Source organism: Microcebus murinus, chromosome 22 (genome assembly GCF_040939455.1).
Source record: "Microcebus murinus isolate Inina chromosome 22, M.murinus_Inina_mat1.0, whole genome shotgun sequence".
NCBI classification, from domain to species: domain Eukaryota; kingdom Metazoa; phylum Chordata; class Mammalia; order Primates; family Cheirogaleidae; genus Microcebus; species Microcebus murinus.
This window is the reverse complement of record NC_134125.1, coordinates 23,343,037-23,370,468: the sequence shown is the minus strand read 5'-3', so window position 1 is coordinate 23,370,468 and position 27,432 is coordinate 23,343,037. Positions and strand designations below refer to the sequence as shown.

The 27,432-nt window shown below is 47.1% G+C and overlaps 3 protein-coding genes, 2 pseudogenes and 1 gene segment (V, D, J or C); 1 reads left to right on the top strand and 5 right to left on the bottom strand.

Annotated features, from left to right (window-relative positions):
- The window catches only part of ZNF280B (zinc finger protein 280B), a 42,151-nt gene extending 40,958 nt beyond the window's left edge, over nucleotides 1-1,193 (top strand). The window contains exon 4 of the transcript XR_012914287.1: nucleotides 69-1,193. The gene's annotated coding sequence lies outside the window, so the exon portion shown is untranslated. The remainder of the gene's footprint in view (nucleotides 1-68) is intronic.
- The window catches only part of LOC105882024 (immunoglobulin lambda-1 light chain-like), a 273,592-nt gene that overhangs the window by 144,680 nt on the left and 101,480 nt on the right, over nucleotides 1-27,432 (bottom strand). The window lies entirely within an intron of this gene.
- The window catches only part of LOC105879363 (immunoglobulin lambda-1 light chain-like), a 215,853-nt gene that overhangs the window by 161,640 nt on the left and 26,781 nt on the right, over nucleotides 1-27,432 (bottom strand). The gene's annotated exons all lie outside the window — the stretch shown is intronic.
- LOC105862512 (immunoglobulin lambda-1 light chain-like) overlaps nucleotides 1-27,432 on the bottom strand; it is a 190,389-nt pseudogene that overhangs the window by 150,326 nt on the left and 12,631 nt on the right.
- LOC109729890 (immunoglobulin lambda variable 2-like) lies at nucleotides 719-16,825 on the bottom strand. The segment is given in 5 exon segments: nucleotides 719-724; nucleotides 1,385-1,401; nucleotides 1,489-1,794; nucleotides 16,339-16,647; nucleotides 16,745-16,825. Coding segments are annotated over 5 exon segments (684 nt in total).
- Nucleotides 4,733-9,775, bottom strand: LOC142863531 (immunoglobulin lambda variable 7-46-like; annotated as a pseudogene).

The following is a 27,432-nucleotide window of genomic DNA, read 5'->3' as shown; positions in this document are numbered from 1 at the left end:
CAATTGTTTAAGTGTGAGGATTTATATAAAAAGAACATGACTATAAACTGAACTCCCTTTTCTTACAGGAGCGCCTCTGCTGCCACAGGAAAAAAACCCTCAAGGCCTCGTCCTTTACCTGCATTGGGTCCTGAACAAGTTTATTTGTTAGAGCTTCATAGGGAAAGGGTTTATAATGTTCACATCTATGGAAAACATATTTATCTAACATCACATCAGCCAAATAGAGTGAAAAACAGTAGAACTCAGCCTACACTGGAGGAAGAGAGCAACGTCCTGAACATGCAGCGGTCACCAAGCTTTGCCCTCTCATTGGTGTCCTCCTTCACATATCAGTGGAATAAAATATTTGACATATGTTCTTTCTATATTTTAATGAGGATCAGGTGTTTCTCTTTCAAAAATAATATTCTGTCCTCTTGTAGGTTATCCACTGAGGTGCCCTGTGCACCTGCCGTATCTGAACTTGTGTCTGCAGAGGAAGCTGTGTTTAAACTCAGGGAATACTTTTCTTGCATCCTGTAGTGATTCCTAAGATGTGGTACATATTTACCTTTGTTGACCTGGTTTGCTTTTTTTTTTTCATAGATATCCATGTTCTTTATATGAGAATGGGCTGTAGATGAATATTTGGGGTCATCAGCCTATAGGTAACCACTGGGCTGGCAAAGGGGCTAGGGAACAATCCAGAGTGTATTCTGTGACCAATGGAGTGGCCCTAGCACTGAGGACACAGCACAGAACTGAGAACAGGCAGAGCACCCCTGCGGAGTCTCTGTGGGGACAAGCACTGAGGGCAAAGGGGCCAGTGCTTTTGTGCTTCCCTGACTCCCAGCTTTTCCTGCAGCCCACTGCAGGACCACGTTAGGTACATTGGATTAAGGTGTGTGTGTGTGGGGGGGGAAGAAGCTGCATTTTGGGAGTGTGGTGTCAAAGTTATAAAATTTAGATTTTGTTTTATATTGTTAAAAATTAGTGCAGTGTTCGGGATTTTTAGTTTCATTTCATTTTGCTTTGGAATTTTCTAACATTTTGTGAGTGGAATGTAACATTTTTGTATGTTTCCATTATGTTTTTGCTAAGCTTTATGTAGTCTGAGGGTACATTTATTCATAGATATAGAATCATTGTGTTGTGTGAGTATAATATCAAAATTTTCTCTTAATGATTAAATACTGGCTTGCCTGAATTTCAATTTGTGTGTGTGTGCAACTTTATTTTGCCACTCTTGCTCGTGTCTGTGCAATTGAGAGATCTTTGTGTTGGCTTTTACAAACACGTTGTTATCATAAAATTGGTGTTAAAAATAAAACATTTTGGAGCTTAGAACAATATATTTGATCATCTTCTCTGGGTCCCTGGAGAACAAGCTTCCTGAACTCACACTGGCCACTTGCACCTCTGTGTGAAGAAGACGCAGATATTAGGAGCACAGGGGGAGACTGAGCCAGGCTGTTTTTGTCTCACTTCCCCATGTGCATCTGTCACTGTGGAAATGGTTGCTGAACCACAGAGCGCAGTAATACTCGGCCTCGTCCTCAGCCTGGGCCCCTGTGATGGTGAGGGCAGCCTTGTCTCCAAGCAGGGAGCCTGAGAATCGGGCAGGGACCCCTGGGTATCGGTTGCTGGTACCATATATTAGACCACGGGGTACCTCGTTGGACCCCTGTTGGACCCAGTTGGCATAGTTGCTGGTGGTGACAGCCCCAGTGCTGGAGCCACAGGTGAGTGTGACTGTCCCTCCAGGAGTTGTTAACAGGGAAGTTTCCTGAGTCACCACCTCCTGGGACGTGGCTCCTGAAAACAGGTGAGAGATCAGATGTTCAGGAGAAAAGGCAGGAGCATGAAGGTTCAGTGTTGCCTTCCCCTCCCCAGCCCGGAATGTCCCCCTGACCTGCGAATTGAGCCAGCAGTGTGAGCAGGAGAGGAGCCCAGGCCATGGTGTAGACAGCTCAGTGCTGTGCTGTTCTAGACTGTTCCCCTCAGGGTCAGCCCCCAAGGCTCTCACTATAACTCCTGACACCCTGGGGGCTGGGCAAGGCTTTCATGCAAATGATCCCCCCTCCCAGGGGGACTCAGCAACTCGCCCAGGTCACGGTTGTTGGGTTTTACACACCAGTCACCACATGTATATGGGACCCAGGCTTGGAGGACCATTTCCCAGCTATCTCCTGTTCTCCCAGGGCCTGATCCACATCGCCCTCTAGTGTCCACAGGGGGACATCACTGATGGACGGATGCCTTCCTATGGCCCCTGCATTGTCTCAGTGTTTAGTTTTCTTTTTGGACCTCCTTGGTGGGAATAGGACTCACAATTCACCCCACTGTGTAAGGAGTCCTCAGGGCAAGGGGCATCTCACGTGCAAACTGTACATGAAGTAAACGTACCTTTGCTGAGAACAGCGACAGGTCAGCCATGGCCCTACTTCCTCCTCAGCTCATGAAGCAGGTGTCTCTCTGCTTCCTGGATTCCTTAGAAGATCAGCACCTAGGGAGCAGAGTGGTGCATGTTGAGGAGGATAAATTGATGTGCTTGGGTGGTTCACTGGATTCTCTGGTAAGTGAGGAGAAACCCAGGGAGGAGGAGAAGGTACCAGTAAGGTTGAAAAAGAGAGGTTGGGGACTCAGGGCCTCTTCTGAAGTGAGGGACTAGAGAGGGTGAGGAAAGAAGGAGGATATGAGTGACAACTTCCAGGAAAGATCTAAAAATATGTCCAAGACTTTTCTGAGATAAAGACCTTGATCATTTAGGGAGGAGCTCCAGGAGAGAGAGAATTCTCTGTTTCTCGTGAATCAGAGAAACAGGAAGTGGAGGTTGAGGCCGGTCCACACTGTGGAGGGAAATTGAGGAGAAGCCAGTGGGGATGTTGGCAGGAGCCAGAGTAGGTCAGGTCAAGGGAGGTTGGGGTGTGTTTTCTTTCATTCCTGTTTTATTTCTTAAAGTTAGTGGAGTCTCTCCAGGCTCCTCAGCTGTCCTCTCTGGTCCTCTCCTTGCCTGGACGAGGGGGAGGGGGGAGATTATTCTTCATTCAAAAGTCTTCAGTATTCTCTGTGAAAGATATATGTTTGACTTCTGGCTGCAAATGGCTTCCCTTCCTATTTTACACGATTCTTATAAATGTGGTGATAATAGAGTAATTATGTTGATTTTGGGGCTAAGGGACCTTTAAGAAATGCCTAGTCTTAGGCCTCACTCCAGACCCATTGATTCTGAATCCACATTTTAGAGGATCCCCAAGTGATTTGTGTGTACATTAAAGTGTGAGGGGCACTGTTCTAACATGGCCATCCAGGCACTTGTAGGGTTTTTGTTGTGAGGACTGTGAAACAGTCCTCAGTCTATTCTGTTTCCCACCAATAAACTAGCATCCTCCTTCCCCATGTTGTGCATTTGTGCATCGGGTGCCAGGAATATTGTCCTGAAGGGTCCCCATTGAACATGGCAGGCATCTCCCATGGAGCTCACAAAGTGGACAGAAATGACCAGAAGTCTTTTACTCATAACAAGGGGATCTTCACATGTTCACATCTTTATATGTTGATACCAGTGAACAACTAGCATTAGCTAAAACTGTAAGTTTGTATTAGTACTTTTAATGTTAAGCAGTCATTGCATATTTATATAGGTTATAAGAGTGGTAATTCTTTTATTAACTGTAAATGGAACTATAATAGCAGTGTATAGAAGGTAGAAATATGAACAGAAATTGATAATAATTATGGAAAACTGAGGCCCAAGGTGGAAGACATACATCCAAATTCAGAAATGTAGTTATTTTGATTATTTGGTGCAATAATTGCCTAGGGCTGCCATAACTATGTATCACCAACTGGGTAGCTTAAAACAACAGAAATTTACTATTTTATAGTTCTGGAGGCTAGTAGTCCAAAATGCACAGGGCAGGGCCATGTTCCCTCTGAAACCTCTAGGAGGATCCTTTCTTGCCTTTTCCTGGCGAGGGTGGTTTGCCAGCAGTGTTTGGTGTCCCTTGGCTCGTCTCCGCATAAGCTCAGTCTCTGCCCACATCCGCACAGGGCATTCTCCCTGTGTCTCCTCGTCTCATAAAGACGGGAGACATACTGGTCCACCGTCCTAGTCCGATGGGGCCCACCTAAGCTAATTACATCTGCAATGACTCTCTTTTCAAAAAAAAGTCACATTCTGAGATAATGGGAGTTAGGACTTCAATGTATCTTCTTTGAGGACCACATTTTATATATGACATTAGAGAAGAAGATTCCTTTCCAAAACTTTTTATAATTTTTGATTTTAAAATACCTGTTTGTACTTGCATTGCATTAAAATAAAATTTCATTAAATAAATGTTAGTAATATTAGTAATGAGGATTTCTTCCCATTGCTTTTAGACGACAAAGAATATCATTGGAAATGCTTTTTCTCTGTATTAAATATGTTTGGTCTCAGTCCTTAAATTAGATCCAACTGTCACTGTTTTTTTGGAACATAAAATCATTGAATTCTATGTTTTCATGGACTACTTCTTCTCCAGTAATTTACAAATCTCCTTTGTTTTAGTCCTCAGAGAAGACCAGGAGTCAATTCAGACCTTTCTTAACCTTTCTTTTTATGGGTCGGCTTGCCATGGATTAGGCTGCCCTGAGAACTCAGGTGTGTGGTCATGTGATCCCCATATCACATGATCATATTTGTTCCCAGGCTTGGTGAAGAACAGGTGTATATCTTTGTTTCTGACCTGGTTTTCTCACTGTGTTAATAAGCAGCACCATACAGCAGCCAGCAGTCCTCAGGCGACTCCGCCTCGTCCTCAGGCTGGTACCCCAAGAGGGTCAGGGCACCCTTATCCCCAAAGAGGGAGTCTGAGAAGTGAGCAGGAGCCCATCAGTATTTTTGCTTGCATCGTAAATCGATGTCTTGGGGTGTTGGCCAAACTGATGCTGAATCCCATATGGATAGTGCCCTGGTGCTGGAGCCACAGGTTAGAGTGACTGTCCCTGCTGGAGACTCTACACACTGAGAAATGGGCTCTGAGACCAAAACCAGACATTTGTTAGGATGAAGAATAAAGGCAGAGGGACCCCTCCAAAGGCTGGTCTGTGGAATCTTCATGACCCTGAGAAAGAATGAGGAGGAAGAGGAGGAGAATAGTCCAGGCCATAGGTGGATTTCTGAAGATCCCCAGGGCCCACGGCTGCTGCTGTGCTCTGGGATGTTTTTCTTTCTTTCTTTTTTTATCTCCTCTGTGGCACTCTGATCAAATGGTGTATGATTATTTGGTGTATTATACAAACATGCGTGCTTCGTCAGCGCCGTAATTCAATTCTGGGTCCTCAGTGCGGGGAGGTTGGGCTTGTGCTAGGTCTGAGTTTGTCCCTTGGGAGGAAGCAGCTGCTGTCACCTCTAACTGAGGCCAGTGAGCAGGGGTCCAGGGACCATTAAATTTCAACCATTTAAGTTTGTTTCAGGCCTGGCTCAGGTCTGAGAATATCCACAGCGCCCCCTGCTGGCTCCTGAAGCTATTGTTTGTGCTATGTCTAGTTGTGTTAAATATCTTCCCTGATGCCTGACTTTCAATTTCAGTGTTACCTGTTTTTGAATGCCTCCAGAGAGAGTTTTTTCTTTCTTTTATTATATTTTCAGTTTTGTAAATTCCATGTGGTTTGCTTTTATGATGTTTATTTTTTGATCTGATTTGCTGCTTTTCCATTTGTTTCAAGAATGCCAGTAATTGCTGATCAAAGGGATTTAAGAGGCTGTTTAAAAAGGTCTGTTGTAATTTCAGCACCTATGTTACCTCAGGATTTGTGTCTGTGAATTGTCTTTGCTCATTAAAGTTGTGATTTCCTGGTGATTTTTTTTTTATTTTTTATTTGAGAGCGAGAGTCTTGCTCTGGTAGAGTGCAGTGGTGTCATCATAGCTCGCAGCATCCTTGAATTCCTGGGCTCATGTGAGCCTTCTGCTTCAGCCTCCTGAGTAGGTGAGGATACAGGTGACAACTGCCACACCGAGCTATTTTTCTATTTTTGCTAGAGATGGGGTCTCACTGTTGCTGAGGGTGGTCTCGAACTGCTGACCATAAGCAATACTCCCATCTTGGCCTCTCAGAGTGCTAGGATTACAGGTGTGAGCCACTGTGTCTGGTCCATTAACTGCATATTACCAAAAAAACAAAAGGGAAAAAAAGAAAAAGAAAAATCCAGACAAAAATTATCTTCCAAATGTGGAAGAAACAGTGGCACATGTTGTAGTGTCCTGGAAATGTCACATTGATGCTTACAACAAATCCACCTGTGATGAAGCATTCCACCCTCATACCACTGATCACACAGTAAATCCACAAAGAGAAATAAGAAACTGAAATACTCTGCAGTAAGAAAAGTTTTGGAGTGAACATAATCTCATCAGAAAAGGCATCATTCTTAATATTCATTATTAGAACCCAGACAGAGCTGTAGAAGGTTCCTTCTTAGATCAGCATCCTCCTTCTAACCACACTTCTGCGTCTGTTTAAGGGAGTGCTCGAGTACTCATTTCAGACACAGCACCACATTGGAAGGAAAAATGAAAATGAAAACGTCAGGGGCTCACTGCAAGGAGGGCGTGCTCTTTGAAGAGCTTCCAGTAAACAGTGGGCATGAGACTGCTCAGTTTCCAGAGATGCGAAAATTCTCTTTTAAGGTGTCCTGTCAGCTGGCAGCTCCACCAAAAGTCTGACTAAACATTTAAAAACACATGTAATATATTTCAAAACCAACCCTAAGTAAGAGCGTTCAGAAGAAAGATTCCAGGAGCGGAGCATGTGGAAGGCCTGGGAAAGCCTCGGCCGCTCCCCCGACACCAGCGGTGGTGAAGACGCTATCAGGAGACCTGCCAGTGGGGTTGGGGACAAGTTCTTTGGGGAAGTCAGGATCAAAATGCTGCAGGTCACTGAGTCCACTCGCATTTGATTTAAAAGGGGGCGTGACCTTCCTATTAATAAGATCATCTCAGTGAGAGGGAGGCTCACTTCTTAGTCTTCATAAAGTCATCCTTGGCACCAAAGAGGCAAAACCCCTTTGTCCTGTGCAGGAGGCTCTCCAGGAGGTGTCCTTTGGAGTTTGTCACACTTGGCTTCAGCTAGAGGTGCTTATTCAGGACGTTGGCGTGCATGTCCGCTGTGTTGTAGCTATGAAAGGGAGGCAGGCCGTGAGCACCTCTCACCAGAGGCCCCAGACACCACCAGTCCACGCTCCTGTCACAAGACTGCCCATGAGGCACTGCAGTGCCAGACACTCAGGTGTGCCGCGGGGGGAGATGTCGTGCCATTGTGTTCAGTGTTCTCCTTGTTGCAGACGCCAAAGTCTGTAAGGACAATGTGTCCCTGTGACTGTAGGAAAACATTGTCTGGTTTTAAGCTTCTATAAATGATGTTTAGAGAGTTCATGTATCTCAAGGCCGTGGCTGTTTCAGCACCATAGAAGTCAGCCCATGGTTCCATGAAGCAGTGACTCCTCTGGAGATGGCAGAGTTACTGGCCACCATTAACACAGTGTGCGACAAGGTACAATTTATCAGCAATCTGGAAAGAGAAGTGAAGGTCCACCAGGAAAGGACTTTTTATCATTCTTCTTCTTCTTCTTCTTTTTACAAGCTTACTTTCCTCAAAGCTCACTCTTCAAGAGAACATTCTGCTCCAACATAATAAGCTTCCCTTTCTTCTTTTTAGGGATTACTTTCTTTGATAAACCTTTGCACAAAATGCTTCTTCTGCCTTGTGTATTGCTAAATGATCCTTTCTAAAACTCCCTTCCCAATCACTTTCAAGATATGAATGTCTTGGTTTATCATGAGGATTGGATGATGGGCCCAGCTTTATTTGCTAAGAAGGGCTTGGTGGAGGACCTGAGCTTGGGTCCTTGAGATTGGGAGGTTTTCAAAATGGACCGAACTTTAGAGTGTTTACATATGTAGGAATTAATAGCAATTTTGTGAATTAAGTGGTTCAGGCCCATCCTGTTGTGTTTCAAGGAAGTGTCAGCAAGCAGCTCAGCCGGTCATAGTTCTTTACCTGGCAGGATGACCTAAACCTCATGTATGCTGTCTTTTACCAAATGTTGCATTGCCTCAGAATAATGCTTTTCTAATATAATTTTAGATAGAGACAGCAGAAGAGTAAATTATATTGTGACTTCACACTGTCTCTGCAATTCACAGCATGTTTTAGGAAAGTTCACTTAGTGATGTAACTTTCACTGTGTCTCTTCATGTCCTAGCACCAGGGGAGTCATCTCACTGGGTGGTAGGACTGTCTCTGGAAGCCAATCCTGCATGGAAGGTTTCTAATAACATAAATATTGATATGATCCATTAACTATTACTTAGAAGAACTTACATTTGTGGAAATTTCCACTATCTTCAGGCTGTAGTTTTAAGTCAAGTCATAGTTTTAGCACGGGGCTTGGATTTTAAATTTGTTTCTGTGTGTGCTTGGATTTTTGAATGGGAAATTGGGAGTGACTGAGTCATGGAATATTTACCCTGACTGCATTTTAGGCAGAAATGTGCAAAAATGCTTTAATAATAATAAGAGTAGAGTTGCTTCTGAAACGTTAATATTCATACAAATCTCCTAGAAAGCTTGTTGAAACAGATGTTTAGACACTAAAACAATTTCTGTTTTAGTAGGTCTAGATTGAGTTATTTCATTTGTAACAAACTCCCAGGCAATGGCATCATTTCAGTACAAAATAAAATAGTATTTGGTGTCTATGATGAAATTAAAGAGGACATGTCTGTTAATGCTCCTTGAATCAGAAGAGTCTTACTGGTAGTGGTGGGTCTCTGAGTCTCGCTGTTGGTTTGTACATTTTGGAGCAGAACCCTGCGCTCATTACTCCAGGCAGAGAGGGAAAGAGGAAGCATCGTCTTGGAGGAGTCCCACTAGAGAGATGGACACAGCCTGGTAGAGACTGGACGAGGCTCATGACAGTGAACCCCTGGATAGGAAAATGGGGCGAGGAGACTCTGACACTGTGGTGTTGACCTTTTCCAGCACCTCACTTTTCTTTAGCTGTTGAGGCCTAAGGAATTCTAGCAGCAGATGTCTTTGCTGCACTTCCCCATGGGTTTAAATCACTGTGGAAATGCCAGTACCCATGTACAGTGCAGTCATACTCACTGTCGTCCTGAGTCTGGGCCCCTCGATGGTGAGGGCGGCTGGGTTCCCAGCAATGGAGCCTGAGAAGCACCAGGCACCCCAGAGGGGCGGACGTTGATGCTGTGGATAAGCGTATGTGGAGGCCGGCCCGGTGCCTGCTGGTACCAGCTGGGGTAGTGTCCCGTAGAGACTGACCCAGAGCTTAGGCCACAGGTGAGTGTGGTCGTCCCTCCTGGAGACACTGACAGTGATGGCTCCTGGGTCACCACAGTCTGAGAATCAGCCCCTAAAACCCACAGTAGAGACAGAGATATTATCGAAATGAGGGTCTTTCTGAGACCCAGCTGTATGTGCCCTTCCCAGGGATGCAGAGTCCCTTCCCCTGACTTGAGCCGTGAGGAGCCCGAGAAGAAGGGTTGTGCAAGCCATGGTGAGGGCACTGGCAAGGGCTCGGTGTCCTCACACTCCTCAGCTGGGGATGTCTGTCCTCAGGGCCTTTCATGTCTCCCAGACCCCTTAGCAGGAGCAGATGCTTCATGCAAATCAGTTTCCCTCTCTTCCTGCCCCAGTGTTCACCCTGATGTCCCCTGGGAGAGACCTGGAAAGAGGCAGATGCTGGAACCTCACAGAGACCAATAAGAGCAAGGGACTGCGCCATTGCGGGATGGGGGTCGATGCCTCACCAAACGGAGCACCCTACGATCCACTGGTGACCCCTACGATCCACTGGTGACCCCAGTCCCTGTATCTCTCTATGGCTCAGTATCTGCTCCTCCAAGTTCCATGTTCATCAGCACACGGAGATTGCAGAAATAGTCCTATCTTCTGCTCCCTCATGTTCAAAGTGAATCTTTGTTGATAGAACTTAGATTCTGCTTGCTAATGTGTCTTATCCTTTTTTTTTTTTGCAACTATTAGCTACATTCATAAATAAGGTTGGTAATTTTCAATTAAATATGATCCTGTTGTTGTGGAGTTTGGCTTCATTGATTTGCAAGAATGAGAAAATGAGTTTGAGCTATACTTTGTTTTTTTTTCTCTCTCTCTGTCTCTCAACTGTCTCCAGGAGGACAGTAGCAGCAGGAGGCGCAGGGTACAGGCTCTAGGAAGCCACCGGTTACATGGAGTAGCTAGCGGAATTGTGATTATGAAGAGCAATGTAGCAGGGTGACCATTAAGCTATGAAATTCCTCCCCACATGGGATATAAAATAGGAAAACATGCTCCTCATGATCAGAAATAAAAACAACGCTGTGTGTGCTTTAGTTGTTGTGAAACTTATGGATCACAGTAAAACACCCTTGGTTTCTATGGAGCAGAAGGAAGGGGAAGGTGGAAAGGGGGATTTGGGAGATAAGGATGAACATAATTTTTAAAAAACTACCACCCAATGTGGATGGATGTCAGAGTCATCACAATATGGCCCAGGACCAGGACCCTGGAGGGAGGGTCAGGAGGTGGTAGAAAGAATGGCTGACTGATCACTGACACCTAGATGACAGGAGCAAAGGGCGGTGCAAATGTGTCTTTCTCCCTTTGTCCTTTCTCTAGTCCCCTGAAGGAAAGTCCTTGTCCAAGGAGTGAGAAGGGTGAACAGAGGAATCCAGGGCATGGTAGGGACGCCCCGAAGCTCTGCTTGCTGGGGACTAATTGTGGCAATTCAGAACCCCTCCTCCCTAGGTGTCTCTTCTCCTCTAGCCAGGTGACTTTGTAGGTCATGTTTCTTCATGAAAATTTGTCCCTGCTGTGTGACCATCCATCTCTCCCTGCCTGGACATGAGGCTGATCAAGGACTCTCTGAGAGTGGGGGAAGCAAGGGTGTGAGTCAGAGCCTAGTGCTCGTGTGGGTCCTGGGGGCCAGGTGCAGGACAGTCGCACTTCAGTGAGGACGCTGCTGGCCCGAGTATGGGAGAGCTGGCGGAGTGTGTTTTCCTGTGTGGCCTGGCCCAGAGCCCTGTCCTCTAAGGACCAGTCCTACAGGATCCCCTGCTGGGTTCCCAGTCCCCCTGCTCTAGCCCCTCCAGCACTGCCCGGCATTCCTGGAACAGTGTCCTCACTATTGCATGGGTCCTGATGCCGCTAGCCAGGGCAGTTGAATGTGTGTGTTTGGGACTGGGACATTAATTTTTGGAAGTCAGCAAGGATGTCCAGACAGCTAAATTCAGGGTGTATTTCACAGAGATTATGTTAGCAGATATTTCAGGACTACATGAAATTTGAGTTTGCTTTTGCCAGGTGCCTGGGGTCAGTGTATGACCATCTTGAATCAAGTTCAAGGCTTCAAGTTCACAGGTGTTTTTCACCTGGTAATAGTTCTACAGGAGTGACTTTTACAGGTTGAATTATTTTGTTGTTATTGTTGCAAATGTCTCCTGTTAAGGTTTTCCCCAACCCCTTGTACAGGCGTAGCATTTAATGTCTGCCTTTACCATAATACTCTAACACTGTCGGGGCAAACTGTCTTCTGCTCTTTTTTCTCTGAGTTCTCATTTGCCCTTGAATGCTAGTCCAGAAGTTCCTCATTATTTTCTTGACTGTGATATATTTAAAATATTTTCTGTTTAGTTTTAGTTTGCATGTAATTTTTAAAGCCTGAGGATTTATATAAAAAGAACATGACTATAAACTGAACTCCCTTCCTTACAGGAGCGCCTCTGCTGCCACAGGAAAAAACCCTCAAGGCCTCGTCCTTTACCTGCATTGGGTCCTGAACAAGTGTATTTGTTAGAGCTTCATAGGGAAAGGGTTTATAATACTCACATCTGTGAAAAATATATTTATCCAACATCACATCAACCAGAGAAACAGAGGGAAAATAGTAGAACTCATCAGCCTAAATTGGAGGAAGAGAACCCAGGGTGGGTGTAAGAGCCACGTCCTAAACACGGGGCAGCCACCCACCTTTGCCATCTTATTGGTGTCCTCCTTAACATATCAGCTGAATAAAAGGTTTGATATATGTTCTTTCTATATTTTAATGAGAGTCAGGTGTTTCTTTTACCAAAAATATTATTCTGACCCTCTTGTAGGTTGCCCACTGAGGAGCCCTGGTGCACCTGCTGCATCTGAACTTGTGTCTGCAGAGTAAGCTCTGTTTAGACTCAGGGAATACCTTTCTTGCATCCTGTAGTGATTCTTAAATGTGGTTCATATTTTCTCTTGCTGACCCTGGTTTTTTTCATAGATATCCCTACCATTTATATGAGAATGAGCTATAGATGAATATTTGGGGTCATCAGCCTGTAGGTGAACCTGGGCTGGCAAAAGGGCCAGGGAAATAACCAGAGTGTATTCTGTGATCAGTGAAGTGGCCCTAGCACTGAGGACATTGCACAATATTGAGAAAAGACAGAGCAGCTCTGGAATGACACTGAGAAGGAGCATTCATGGTGGGGGGGAAGTAGGAGAGTTTAATCAGGTCTCATAACAGTTGGCTTTGTGTCCTGAAGGGGCAGAGTCACAGCTGACTCAGAAAGAATCAGGCTAACTAATCACAAGCGGAGGGACACTGAGATAGCACCCTGTAATGAGGGTCTCTTGGGTTGCAGAGTCTTTCTTTGCCTCTTTCTAGATCCTTGTGCCTCCCAGCAATCCTTGACATCCCTTGGCTTGTATTCTAATGTCTTAAAAGCATCACCACATGCTTTCTTCTTCCTGTATGCTTTTATTATTAATATAAGGACACCAGTCATTCCATTTAGGGAACATTCTTATCCAATATGACCGAATCTTAACTCATTACATCTTAAGATGCTATATTTTCAAACATGGTCACATCTTGAGCTGATGAATAGACATAAGGTTTTGAGGTATACAGTCCAAGTCCCTACAGTCTATCCACTGGCTGACAACATTTATATCCATCTCATATGCAAAGTACATTCACTGCATCCCAACAGTCCTAAAAGTCTTAACCCCTCCAGCATTAACTCTGAATCCAAAAGTCATCTAAATGTCAACTCAAAAGTTCCACCTGTAATAATCTAAATAACCTAAGTTTGAGGCCAGGCTTGGTGGCTCATGTAACCCCAGTCCTTTAGGAAGACATAGTGGGAGGATCTCTTGAGGACAGGAGTGCAAGAGCAGCCAGAGCAACTTAGCAATACCCAGTATCTACAAATAGTAAAAAGGAAAACAAATTAGGCATGGTGGCATGCGCCTATATATAGTCCTATCTACTCAGGAGGCTGAAGCGGGAGGATCGCTTGAGCCCAGGAGTTTGAGGTTGCAGTGAGCTATGATCACAACACTGTACTCTAACCTGGGCAGCAAAGTGGGACCCTGTAACAAACAAACAAATAAACAAACAAACAAACAAACAGTCCAAATCTGGGTGTGATCCCTCCTGGGGCAAATTTTCTTTTGATCTGTGAGACTAGAAAACAAACTTAGTTTCTAAAAGGCAGTGATGGTACAGGCATAGGCTAGACATTCTCTTTACATAAGGGAGAAAGGGGAAGGAGTAAGGATGTCTATGTCTCTGATCCAAACCCAGCAGGGAAAATTCTGTTTAGGTTTCAGGGCCTGTTCATAATCCTCTGTGTTTTGAAGTTCCATATTCTGGACCCCTGGTGGCAGGGGCATCACTCTCTGAATCCACATTGGCAGTGGATACCAGGGACTCTCTGTTCTCTTCATCTCCATGGTTAGCTCTGCCCTTTGAGTCATTCTTCTTTTACATTGTCCCATCTTTGCCTCTTTTGTTTCAGACTGACGGTGTTTCTGCTAGTATGACAATCTCAAAAACAATGTCAGTCTCTCACGTAATTCAAGGGTGTCTACACCATCAGACAAGAGTCTTCCATAAGCAGATATTTCCTGAATAACCCCATCTCTATTTTGGCTCCTTATAAAATGTTTAATTGGATTTGAGAGTCATACCCAATCTCTTGAACAAAAGATTGTCCAGATATACTCTTGGCATTACCTCTAGACCATTCTAGACCATTCACCAATAGTAGATTTCTTAATTTTAGCAATCTGGGTCAGCCAAATATCTAACAGACATCAAGTTCTGGTTCCTTTTGGGTTTAACACAATTAATCTTTTTCCTTTGACATTTTGCTAGGAGAAAGAAGGATACACTTTCCAAACTTTGCTTGAAATTCTCAGATAAATACCCTAATTCAAGTTTTTCTTTCTATTGAACAATATACAGTATGATGCAATTCAGCCAAGTCAGGTGTTTTTTTTTTTTTGTTGTTATTTTTTTTCCACTTAATAACAAGGATCACCTTCCTCCAGTGTCTAACTTAATGTTAGTCATTGCCTTGTAAGGACTCACTCGAAGCACCCTCATGTTCATATTTTTATGAACTTTCTGTTCATAATTTTATATCAATCCTCCAAGACATTAGAAGTTATCTTTACAGTTCTCATCACTTCTGAGCCCTCCTCAAAACTACTCTTAACTGTATTTCTACAACATTCTCTTCAAGGAAATCTATGCCTTTTTTCATTCATGCATTTCAAGACACTTCTAGTCTCTGCTAATTACACTATCCCAAAAACATTTCCAAAGGCTTTTTTTTTTGCAGCGTTCCCCCCCCCCTTTGTTGTTATATTCTAAAGTTTTAGGTGGATATGAATATTGGAATCACACTGTTCAGCCCATTATACCTGGGAGGGGCCTAGCTTGAGGCCACTCTGTACAGCTCAGGCTAACCCATAAGTAGCTGACAGTTCTAGGCTGTCCACTGAGGACTTCTAACAGCAGACTTAAATGCTCCTTCCTTGACAAGGGACCTTTTTTTTAAAAAATTTTTTTTCTATATATATTAGTTGGCCAATTAATTTCTTTCTATTTATAGTAGAGACAGAGTCTCACTCTTGCTCAGGCTGGTTTTGAACTCCTGAGCTCAAACAATCCACCCGCCTCGGCCTCCCAGAGTGCTAGGATTACAGGCGTGAGCCACTGCTCCCGGCCTGACAAGGGACCTTGGTATCACACCTTGTGTCCACCACATGTGCAGTGTTAGCATGATCAGTGGGAGCATGAACAGGAGCAGAGCTGGCCACCCAGCTGCTCTTAAAGACTCTTATGATCAGGACCCCTGTTTTCTTTATGATTTTTGGTCTTTTGCACCTCACACCTGAGCTCTTTGGAGATGGTTTAGGGGAGATCTAGCTCACAACTCAAGGGTGTTCCCCCAACCCCTACCCACCAACAGACACAAAGATTTTAGAATTTTCACCTGGCTAAGTTAATTAGAAATTAGAGTCCTGTTTATCTGCTTTTATTGTTTAAAATGTTTTGATAGAAGATGTTGTAATTCTTTTCCCCTCCAATATTCTTTGTTATCTTGGTCTTCTATAATTTCAAACATTCCTTTGTAGCTACTTAGTGCGTTTTATACAGAGAAAAATAAAGATAAATTACCTGTGAAATAGGCTTGATGTATAGAGGAATAGAACTTGTCTTTCTTATGTTCCTGCCCTACAGCCCTGGGCCATCCATCTCCTCCCTGCCTGGAGCCTCCTCTTCCCACTGCAGAGTCCTGCCGAGTCTCTGTGGGGACAAGCACTGAGGGCAAAGGGGCCAGTGCTGTCCTGCCTCCGTGACTCTCAGCTTTCCCTGCAGCCCACAGGGGGGACCACGTTGGGTTAAGGTGCCAGGAAAGAAGCTCCAATTTATGAATATATTGTCAAACTTACATACAATGTACATGTTGTATTACATTTTTTAAAATTAGCCAAGCATTTAGGATTTTCATTTTCATTTTATTTTGCTTTAGAAGTTTGCTAAAATTTGGCGAGAGGGATATATCAGTTTCCTATGTTTCCATTATGTTTTTTCTAGCTTTATATAGTGTGAGGCTACATTTATTCATAGATATAGAATCATTGTTGTGTTATACGATTATAATAGCAAAATTTTCTCTTGATAATTAAATACTGGCTTGCCTCAATTTGGATTTATGTGTGTGCGCACATGTGTGTGTGCAACTTTATTTTGCCACTCTTGCTCGTGTCTGCGCAATTGAGAGATCTTTGTGTTGGTTTTTACAAACACGTTGTTATCATAAAATTGGTGTTAAAAATAAAACATTTTGGAGCTTAGAACAATATATTTGATCATCTTCTCTGGGTCCCTGGAGAACAAGCTTCCTGAGCTCACACTGGCCACTTGCACCTCTGTGTGAAGAAGACGCAGATATTAGGAGCACAGGGGGAGACTGAGCCAGGCTGTTTTTGTCTCACTTCCCCATGTGCATCTGTCACTGTGGAAATGGTTGCTGAACCACAGAGCGCAGTAATACTCGGCCTCGTCCTCAGCCTGGGCCCCTGTGATGGTGAGGGCAGCCTTGTCTCCAAGCAGGGAGCCTGAGAATCGGGCAGGGACCCCTGGGTATCGGTTGTTGGTACCATATATTAGACCACGGGGTACCTCGTTGGACCCCTGTTGGACCCAGTTGGCATAGTTGCTGGTGGTGACAGCCCCAGTGCTGGAGCCACAGGTGAGTGTGACTGTCCCTCCAGGAGTTGTTAGCAGGGAAGTTTCCTGAGTCACCACCTCCTGGGACGTGGCTCCTGAAAACAGGTGAGAGACCAGATGTTCAGGAGAAAAGGCAGGAGCATGAAGGTTCAGTGTTGCCTTCCCCTCCCCAGCCCAGAATGTCCCCCTGACCTGCGAATTGAGCCAGCAGTGTGAGCAGGAGAGGAGCCCAGGCCATGGTGTAGACAGCTCAGTGCTGTGCTGTTCTAGACTGTTCCCCTCAGGGTCAGCCCCCAAGGCTCTCACTATAACTCCTGACACCCTGGGGGCTGGGCAAGGCTTTCATGCAAATGATCCCCCCTCCCAGGGGGACTCAGCAACTCGCCCAGGTCACGGTTGTTGGGTTTTACACACCAGTCACCACATGTATATGGGACCCAGGCTTGGAGGACCATTTCCCAGCTATCTCCTCTTCTCCCAGGGCCTGATCCACATCGCCCTCTAGTGTCCACAGGGGGACATCACTGATGGACGGATGTGTATACCTGTGGCTCTTCCCCCTTCTCCCCTCATCAATTAGGGACATCTTAGTTCTGTTACCAGGTCGCATTTGGTGGCTGAGAGCCCTCAGAGAAGAAGTCATCAACGAGGATTTGGGAGAGTGGAGGCTTGGGCGCCTCGCAGCCTCCCTTTCCTCCTTGCTCAGGCGCACACACAGCAGCCGTGTCTGCTGAGTAGAGAAGCGGGGTCTTGGGCGGCCCTGGTGTGGCCTTATGCGCCCCAGACGCACAGCTGGGGATGAGCACATCTGGCTGCATGGTCAGCTGACTCTGCCAAATGCAGGTAGCTGGTCTCCACCAGGGCTGCACATCATTCCAGAATGGACTGTTGAATGGTGTGTGGGTCCCTATTTTTCTAGAACTCTAGGGGCTACATTGTGATATTCCTAATATTGCTGGCTAGATATTCCCTATGGTGTGTTTTTGTTTTGTTTCATGTTCTCACAAAAGTCACCTCTACTGGCACAGCATCTGGTGAGTGAGGTGACTCCACTGACAGGAGTGCTGGCGTCACACAGAGCTCGCAGGGTGTGTGCTCTGCAGCCCTGAAGCCTGGTACCTGTCAGAGTGGGTTTCCCAACCAGAGAACACGTGCTTCCAGAACCAAAACAGGCCTCTCAACGTGTTGTGTTTCCTTCTTGGGAATGAAAATGGAGAGATGTAATGATTTGTTTGTGCTTTGGAAGAGATGCCCAGGCAAGCTCTGGACTAGGAAATCCCTCGTGGGCAAATGATCTCTCTGACATAATGGGTCCCTGATACCTCCTTTCACCTGTGTCCTGTCCTCTGGAGCCCTTATGTCTTACCAGTGACTTCATGTACTTCCCACCTCTTGCTCCTCTTGTTCAGATAACTTGATTTCAGCAGTACAGTGTGCCAAGGTGATGTGCTGTGTTATGTGCTGATGCTCCAGTTCCCTTGGGATATTTTGATACACTGGAAGAATTAACATAGTTTTTGTGCAACAGTATCAAGTATACTGTTATCCATTCCATCTGTGTGCAAATTGATTCCATTAGTACCTACTGCCAATTAATAAGTATAGAGAAACATGTGTTCACCAAATTTAAAGGCTAAATTGCATACCACTGAGGCTGTGTAGGTCTAGGACATCAAGGACAGCAGCTTTGATCTGGGTATAAATAGGTTGTATTTATGAGGTCACATTCATCTGGCAGGATCCATGTGGGTGTTGTTTTAGAGCCAGATTGATGAATTAAATGAAGACATGTTGGGGACTAATCCCACTGCATTATTAAAGGTTAATGTGTTATACACACACACACACACACACACACACATATATATGGAGAGAGAGAGAGCGCAAATAAAGATGGGCTATTCCTATATAACAAACACTTACGTGCATGTGGAAGGGCAAATAGAAGACGCTCCTCTGGCCAGTCTCCTGCCTTGTCTCAGTGTTCAGTTTTCTTTCTGGACCTCCTCAGGGGGAATAGGATATACCATTCTCCCCGCGGTGTAAGGAGTCCCCAGGGCAAGGGGCATCTCACGTGCAAACTGTACATGACATACACGTACCGTTGCTGAGAACAGCGACAGGTCAGCCATGGCCCTACTTCCCCATCAGCTCATGAAGCAGGTGTCTCTGCTTCCTGGATTCCCTAGAAGATCAGCACCTAGGGAGCAGAGTGGTGCATGTCGGGGAGGATAAATTGATGTGCTTGGGTGGCTCACTGGATTCTCTGGTGAGTGAGGAGAAACCTGGGGAGGAGGAGAAGGTACAAGAGCGGTTGAAAAAGACAAGTTGGGGACTCGGGGCCTCTTCTGAAGTGAGGGACTAGAGAGGGTGAGGAAAGAAGGAGGATATGAGTGACAACTTCCAGGAAAGATCTAAAAGTATGGCCATGTGTTTTCTGTTATAAAGACCTTGGTGAGTTACTGAGGAGCTCACAGGAGAGAAGGAAGGGGAAGGAAGGAGAGAGGCCCGAGGGTTGAGAAGGGAGGTCGTGACTCAGAGACGGGAAGGGGAGGGTGAGGACGGTCCACACTGTGGAAGGGCCTGCAGGAGAAGCCAGTGGGGACACTGGGCAGGTGGGCTCAGGTCAAGGGAGGTTGGGGTGTGTTTCCTTCCATTCCTGTTTTATTTTCTGAAGGAAGGGGAGCCTCTCCAGGCTCCTCAGCTGTCCTCTCTGGTCCTCTGCCCCCAGGGCTGGGGGGATTCTTCTTCATTCAGAGGTCTTCACTTTTCTCTGAGAAAGATTTTTGGCTTCTGGCTGCAAATGGCTTCCCTTCATATTTTACAGGATTCTTATAAAGGAGGTGATAATAGAGCAATTATGTTGATTTTTGGGGGAAGGGACCTTTTCCAAATGCGTTGGCTTAGGCCTCACTCCAGCCCTATTGATTCTGAATCCACATTTTAGAGGATCCCCAAGTGATTTGCGTGTACATTAAAGTGTGAGGGGCACTGTTGTAGCACGGGCATCAGGCACTGTGGGGTTTGGTTCTGAGCTGTTTCACAGGCCTCACTCTGTTCTGCTTCCTGCCAGCAAACTAGCACCCTCTTTCCCCTGTTGTGCACTCGAGCATGGGGTGCCAGGCGTCTTGTCCTCAAGGCTCCCTGGTGAACATGGCAGCCATCTCCCCTGGGCTCACAAAGTGCACAGAAATGACCGGAAGTGTTTTACTCATAACGAGGTGATCTTCACATGTTTCCATGTTTATATTTTGACACCAGCGAACAATTAGAATTAGCTAAAAGCTGTAATTTTGTATTAGTAGTTTTAATAGTAAGCACTCATTGTATCTTTAAACAGGTTTTAAGACAGGATAATTTCTTTTCTTTTTTTCTTTTTTTTTTTTTTTTTTGAGACAGAGTCTCACTCTTGTTGTCCAGACTAGAGTGCTGTGGCATCAGCCTAGCTCACAGCAAGGATAATTTCTTTATTAACCTTAAATAGCACCAGAATAACAGTGTATAAATGTAGAAATATGAACACAAATCTGATAATAATTATGGAAAGCTGAGGACCAAGGTGAAAGAAATATATCCAATTTCAGAAATGTAGTTATTTTGATTGCTTGGTGCAATAGTTTCCTAGGGCTGCCATAACAATGTATCACCCACTGGGTGGCTTAAAACAACAGAAATTTACTATTTTATAGTTCTGGAGGCTAGTAGTCCAAAATGCACAGGGCAGGGCCATGTTCCCTCTGAAACCTCTAGGGGGATCCTTTCTTGCCTTTTCCTGGCGAGGGTGGTTTGCCAGCAGTGTTTGGTGTCCCTTGGCTCGTCTCCGCATAAGCTCAGTCTCTGCCCACATCCGCACAGGGCATTCTCCCTGTGTCTCCTCGTCTCATAAAGACGTGAGACATACTGGTCCACCGTCCTAGCCCAGTGGGGCCTCATCTTGAAGTTCAAGGCTTCAAGTTCCCAGGTGTTTTTCACCTGGTAATAATTACACAGGGGTGACTTGTACAGGTTGAATCATTGTGCTGTTGTTGCGAGTGTCACCTGTTAGGGTTCCCAGCCCCCTTGGCACAGGCACAGTGTCTGGTGTCTGCCTTTGCCAAAATCATATAATGCCGTCAGGGAAAATCGTCTTCTGCTGTTTTTTTCTCTGTGTCCTCATTTGCCCTTGAATGCTAGTCCAGAAGTTCCTCATTTTTTGACTGTGATATATTTAAAATATTTCCAGTTTAGTTAGTTCGTATGTAATTTTTTAAGTATGAGGATTTATATAAAAAGAACATGACTATAAGCCGAACTCCCCTTCCTTACAGGAGCGCCTCTTCTGCCACAGGAAAACGCCCTCAAGGCCACGTAGTTTACCTGCTTTGGGTCCCGCACAAGTGTATTTGTTAGAGCTTCATGGGAAAAGGGTTTATAATGTTCACATCTGTGAAAAATGTATTTGTGCAACATCACATCAGCCAATGCAATAGAGGGAAAACATGAGAACTCCTCAGCCTAACTTGGAGGAAGCGGACCCAGGATGGGTCTGAGGGCCACGCCCTTAACACGGAGCGGCCGCCCCGCACCGGAAGTTCGGAGCTCCTCGAGTGTGCAAGATCTAGAGGGAGAGAAGGTCAACCTCCCTCAAGTTTCGGAGTTCAGGGAATGACCAATAAAGGGGCCAGGGGCAGGGGCATGTCGGGGGCAGTAAGTGGGCCACACACATGGGACTTCTGCTGTCTTCCTCATCGCACCCAGCAACCTTGAGGGCTACTTGTGCTTCTGGGGAGGAAGTGATTCTGTTTGCATTGGGGGACTAGTAAGAAAGGGAGATCTGTTCCTTGTCTCCATACAGCTAGAGCAAGACTCGGGTATGAGAGGAGCCCAGGCCATGGTGGGCACAGGCCCTCCTCGAGGCCCCACAGTGAGGCTGGGCTGCCCAGGCTTCTCTTACCCTCCTGGTGCCCCCAGGCAAAGAAGGGGCTGCTCATGCCACCTCACTCCCACCCTTCTGGGATCCCTCAGATCCCACCTGGCCACTGATTCAGGAGCCTGAGAGAGGACCTGAGGACAGAGGAGGCTGACGCAGGGGCCTGCTCTGCGCGTGAGCCCAGGAGGGTTGTGGAGCGAGCAGCTGTAGGGAGCATGCACAGGACCCTGCCCAGGAGCCTCCGTCAGGCCCGACAGCGCCAGGCCTCAGAGCGCCAGCAGTGAGCACAGGGGGCAGCTCCGCAGGCGGGCCCAGGCAGCTGTGAGCCTGGATGGTCCACAGCGCTCTCTGCTGGTCACGGGCCATCTTCAGTGTCTTCAGGGGTCCTGAGGCTTAATGCCTGGAAACCCGGCACTTGCTGTAGCTGGTGTCTGCAGCAGGAGCAGTCATGTATAGGGGTGTGCCCTTAACCTGTGAAATTTACCTCAATTGAGATACTTAGCATCAGAAAAGCAGTGCAGAGTGATTCTCACCCGAGCTTTCTCCGTGCAAGTGAACCGATCCACGCTGTGGAGAGCAGTAGGGGTCTCTCCCAAAGCCTCAGGCGCAGAGCAGGTTCAGATTCTCCCATCCTCCTGTGTGTGCCAGCTCTTTTTCTCTCTCTGCCTCTAACACGGCCAGGCACATGCATCACGAGAGCTCCGTGCACGTGGAGGTGATGGGAGCTGGGTGAAGTCCAGGTGGATCACGTGTGCACACGTGACTATGGGTCAGGGTGAAGGCCTTGTGTCCCCAGGGAGATCTTCAGTGCCCATCACTGTGTGGGCAGGTCACAAACGTTGAATACAGACAAAGGTAGCAGGAGTTGGGGATGGTAATCGTGCTATGACCGCACCTGCGGATAGCTCTACAACCTGGAAACTAAAATTCCATCAGGGGCTGGGCAAGTAGCAACAACCTCGATGTCCATGTACAACTTATAAATGTTCCCCAAACTCCTGAGGAGTTATGTGCCCACAGGGGAACAACTGGCTGGGAATTAGAATCCCCAAATACATAGGAAGATGAAAGCTCTCAAGGCAGGGTTAGGACACCCCCCTCTGAACCGTGAGTCAGGCCAATAGAGACAGGTGGGGACAGGGCAGATCAAGTGGAGGTTTCTGTCTCACTTCCCCCCTGCCTGTGTCACTGTGGATTGCACGAAGCTGCTCCCACTGCCATGGTTTGCCCCACAGTGGTAGTCAGCCTCGTCCTCTTCCTGGATGTTCTGAATGGTCAGGTACCGATCCAGGCCTGAACCTGAGACTGAGAAGCGCTCAGGGATCCCATCCCCCTTGGATCCCACAATACCACTGCTGCCCGCTTGCATCACGAACCGGGGGCCCTTCCCTGGGCTCTGCTGGTACCAGTCTACAGAATAACCACTGTAGCCGCTGCTCAGGGTGCAGGTGAGCTTGGCCGAGGCTCCCCGGGAGGCAGATGCAGAGGGCGGCTGGGTCAGCACGGGCTGGGACAGGGACCCTGGAAACACAGATCCCCATTAGGGCTCCAGCTGGGGAGCAGCGGTGGGGTGTTGGAGGAGAAAGGGCAGGGGTGGGGGGCTGGGGGCTGGGAGGTGGCTGTCCCTGTCCCACCCTGACCTGTGAGGAGGGCGAGGAGGGCGAGGAGCAGAGGAGCCCAGGCCACGATGGGGACACTGCGGTGCGGGGTTCTTCAGGCCCTCCGCTGAGCCTGGGCCCCCAAGCCTCTTATCCCCTTAGCACGGGCCTGGGCAGGGCATGGCGCTCCATGCAAATCCGCTCCCACCAAGGCTGGTGTTTGCCAAGGGCGGGGCTCAGAGTGGGAGTCAGTCCTCCTAGGGCACAGTTTGTCTCCCCCTAGTGGCCAGACCCTGACCCTCCCTCAGGACTGGGACAAGGCCTCCTGGGTGTCCTGGAAACTTGGGCTCTACTTTCCGTGTCCCAGGTGATCTGCACAAAGCTTTGTCCCTTTGGTGTCCCACAGTGGGATGCAGCCACTTGCTCAGTCAATCCTGGAGCCTGCCCAAGGCACCAAGAGCCCTTCAGCTATTATTCAACAAACACGGGGCTGTGCCCACCCCAGGACGGTCCCTGTCCTTGGCTCTGGCGAGCGGGGGAAAGCAGGAGCCCCATCCCTGCCCTGTGGTTGTCCGGCACTTCTTGGGTGGTGTCCCCCCACAGTCACCACCTGACGTGATAGTGGGAGGACATCCCCCACCCCTGGGGCCTCTGGCCGCCCACTCTGGGCAGGGAGACGAAGTTCCCAGAGTGACTGCGGTTTAACCCACAGATGTCCTGGTAGAAACGGGACCTGTGAAGAGCGGGAGGAGGGGTAAGGAAGTGTGAGAAGCTTTTTATCCTTTTCAGTTCCGCCATCCAAACTTGAGGTTTCTTTCACATTAGGGCCTTGATAACCAGATCACTGAGATGAACTCATCTGTATTACACTGAAAATAAATATCCCTTAAATCTTACCATTCTCATATTAATATTTTTGTATTTTATTTTGTTCCTGATATTTTATTTTTGTTCATATTTCTGTAGCTTGGTTACATTGCATTTTTACTAAAAAGATAGTATGAGTAAAAACAGACAAGGGAAGACCAACGGGGCATGAAGGTAGTTGGTGGCATATCCACTAGAACTCACTTTCCTTTTCAATCTTTAGGGTTTACTGGGGGCCCAGTGGAGACGTGTCCGATGTATATGTCAGTTCAGCACATAAATTGTCTTTTAGAAGGAGTCACACGCACCTCTCTGGCTCTTGTCCATTCGGACCCCATCGCCTGCTGTTCCAGTTCAAGGCCCTCGTCCGAATTTGTGGTTTCTTCCTATAAGGAGGGTCTTTATAACCAAGTCACTGCAATTAACACATTTTCATGACACTGAAAAGAAACATTTCTTAAATCTTACCATTCTCATCTTTTCATCATTAATTTTTCAATTGTCTGCCCCATGGTCAGTTGTTAATTTGATTTAAGTTTTATTTTGGAGACTGACTTAGAGGTGTGAGATAATTGTCGCTTGACTCTTGCCTTGGGCCGTCTCAGAGCCCTGGGGCAGCCGTGCCCTGTGTTTCCCTCTGTCTTCCTTGGCCAAGCGCTGGCATTTCTCTCCAGTGTGGGGAGCCCTGCGGAGCTCTGGGACAGAAATCGCAACAGCAGGGACAGGAAAAGGCAAAGGGGACTTGGAGAGAGACTTTGTGCTTCTCAGGTGACATGTGAGCGTTTGGGTTTGTTCTTCTTGCCATGGAGGGTGTGGCTGGGACTTTGGGTGCAGCTGGCTGTCACTCCCAGGCCGCCCAGCACGAGCGGAGCACTTCTGGCCGGAGGCTGGGTCCCCTGCCCGCATGGCCAGTCCCCAGCGTCCTTGCTCTGGCTGCAGCGGCAGGATCCCGGCGTGGCAGGTCGCAGGGCGGGCCGGGAGGCTGGGCGTCCCCATCTCCGCAGGTTCCGGATCTTGGACCCTGTGCCAGCAGAGCGCCCCCTGCAGCCGCACCCTCTCGTCCTTTTTATATTTTCCTTTGATCCTGACAGTTTATTTATTTATTTATTTTTGAGACAGAGTCTCGCTTTGTTGCCCAGGCTAGAGTGAGTGCCGTGGCGTCAGCCTAGCTCACAGCAACCTCAATCTCCTGGGCTCAAGCGATCCTGCTGCCTCAGCCTCCCGAGTAGCTGGGACTACAGCCATGCGCCACCATGCCCGGCTAATTTTTTCTATATATATTAGTTGGCCAATTAATTTCTTTCTATTTATAGTAGAGACGGGGTCTCGCTCTTGCTCAGGCTGGTTTCGAACTCCTGACCTCTAGCAATCCTCCCGCCTCGGCCTCCCAGAGTGCTAGCATTACAGGCGTGAGCCACTGCCCGGGCCTGACAGTTTGTTTTTCTTCTGATATTTCTGAAACGTGGCTTCCTCCCACTATGTGAAATGATCCCCTCTCTGCCAGTCTCCAAAGCTGTGCCCTTAATTCCCCTGAGCTCTCTCCAGTGGACCAGGAGCGCCTTTAGCAGCTGCGTTTCCACCATCGGTCTGTTTATGCAGCACTGGGTGCCCCCTGTCACCATGCAGCTGTCCTCTGCCAGGCTCCTCACTGCCTGCTGAGCCCCCGCAGAGCCTTTAGCGTCCACATTTCTACTAGCAGCAGTTCTGACAATCCAGGCTTTTCTACCAGGTTTCTCAACATTCTTCCAGCCTCTACCTCTTACCAAATTCCAAAACTACTTCCATACTTTTAGGTATATTTTACAGCAGCAATCCTCTTTCACTTATATCTAGACATTTTCTTTTTCCACTGTGACAAACTATCACAAACTGAGTGGCTCAGGGGAAAAATATATGCATGTTTAGGGAGACACGGAGGAGGTCGTAGGGATCTGTGCAGGGCGGCGTCTGTGGCTGGGTGGCCCAGGACAGAGGATGGGGCGTGGTTAGCACCCGAGGGCCACGCACTTTATCCTCTAGATGTTTGGGGGTATTCATGTCTAAATCTATATCTATCTAGATAGGTACATATTTAATAAAAAGGAAGGGAGAGAGAGAGAGAAAAAAGTACCAGGCTTCTGTTCAGACAACTGTCACAGAATAGAAATCGGACTTAGGTCAGAAGTCACCTGAGGAGGGACAGTGTATGTCTGATGGAACAGGACAGCTGCACAGGGCAAGAGCAAGATCTGTTCGATGCAGAGCATTTCATTCTCCAGCGCTGCTGGCCAGCTAAATTTGCCATACATTTCAAAGAGAGGATCAAATCCAACTCTAAGGCTTACATTTTCTGTGACTGAGAAAGTGGACATGTCATAAAGGCAGACAAAGCATATTATAAGGGGTGAGTCTTTGAAGAGATGAGTTATCCCTTCCAGTTTGGAAATGAATATGATATCCGCTTCAGTAAGAATGTACTGTTTATCAAAAGCATGTCAAGACAAGACAACTCTCCAACCCTCCTTGCCTTGAAGAAAGGATCATTTCAAGGAGTACAGCAATGACTGTCACGTCTACAGTGACCATCCATTCTGACAGCCATGAACCAAGAAATGTTTATTTGAAAAGTCTCTTGTTCATCTAGATGCCAACAACCATGGTGATTTTATTAAAAACATAAAATAACACAAACGTTTTATTTTGTCTATGCTTTTTAGTTGAAACAACAACTTAAAACTCAATGGCAATCACGTGCACCACCTGGTTAAGTGGTAAAGAGAAGGAAGGCGTGGGAGCGGGTGCCCAAGTGGCGGGGCTTCCTCCGTGGCCGTGGGAGGGAGCCAGAGCGCTTCTCCAGAGTTGCTGATCAATGGTGGCATGTTCATCTCCAGAGTTGCTGATCCATGGTGGCGTGTCCATCTCCAGAGTTGCTGATCCATGGTGGTGTGTCCATCTCCAGAGTTGCTGATCAATTGGTGGCGTGTCCATCTCCAGAGTTGCTGATCAATTGGTGGCGTGTCCATCTCCAGAGTTGCTGATCAGTGGTGGCGTGTCCATCTCCAGAGTTGCTGATCCATGGTGGCGTGTCCATCTCCAGAGTTGCTGATCCATGGTGGTGTGTCCATCTCCAGAGTTGCTGATCAATTGGTGGCGTGTCCATCTCCAGAGTTGCTGATCAATTGGTGGCGTGTCCATCTCCAGAGTTGCTGATCAGTGGTGGCGTGTCCATCTCCAGAGTTGCTGATCCATGGTGGTGTGTCCATCTCCAGAGTTGCTGATCAGTGGTGGCATGTCCATCTCCAGAGTTGCTGATCCATGGTGGCGTGTCCATCTCCAGAGTTGCTGATCCATGGTGGCGTGTCCATCTCCAGAGTTGCTGATCCATGGTGGCATGTCCATCTCCAGAGTTGCTGATCAGTGGTGGCATGTCCATCTCCAGAGTTGCTGATCAATGGTGGCGTGTCCATCTCCAGAGTTGCTGGTCACTTGGTGGCGTGTCCAACATGCAAGTGAGCGAGTGGTGAAAA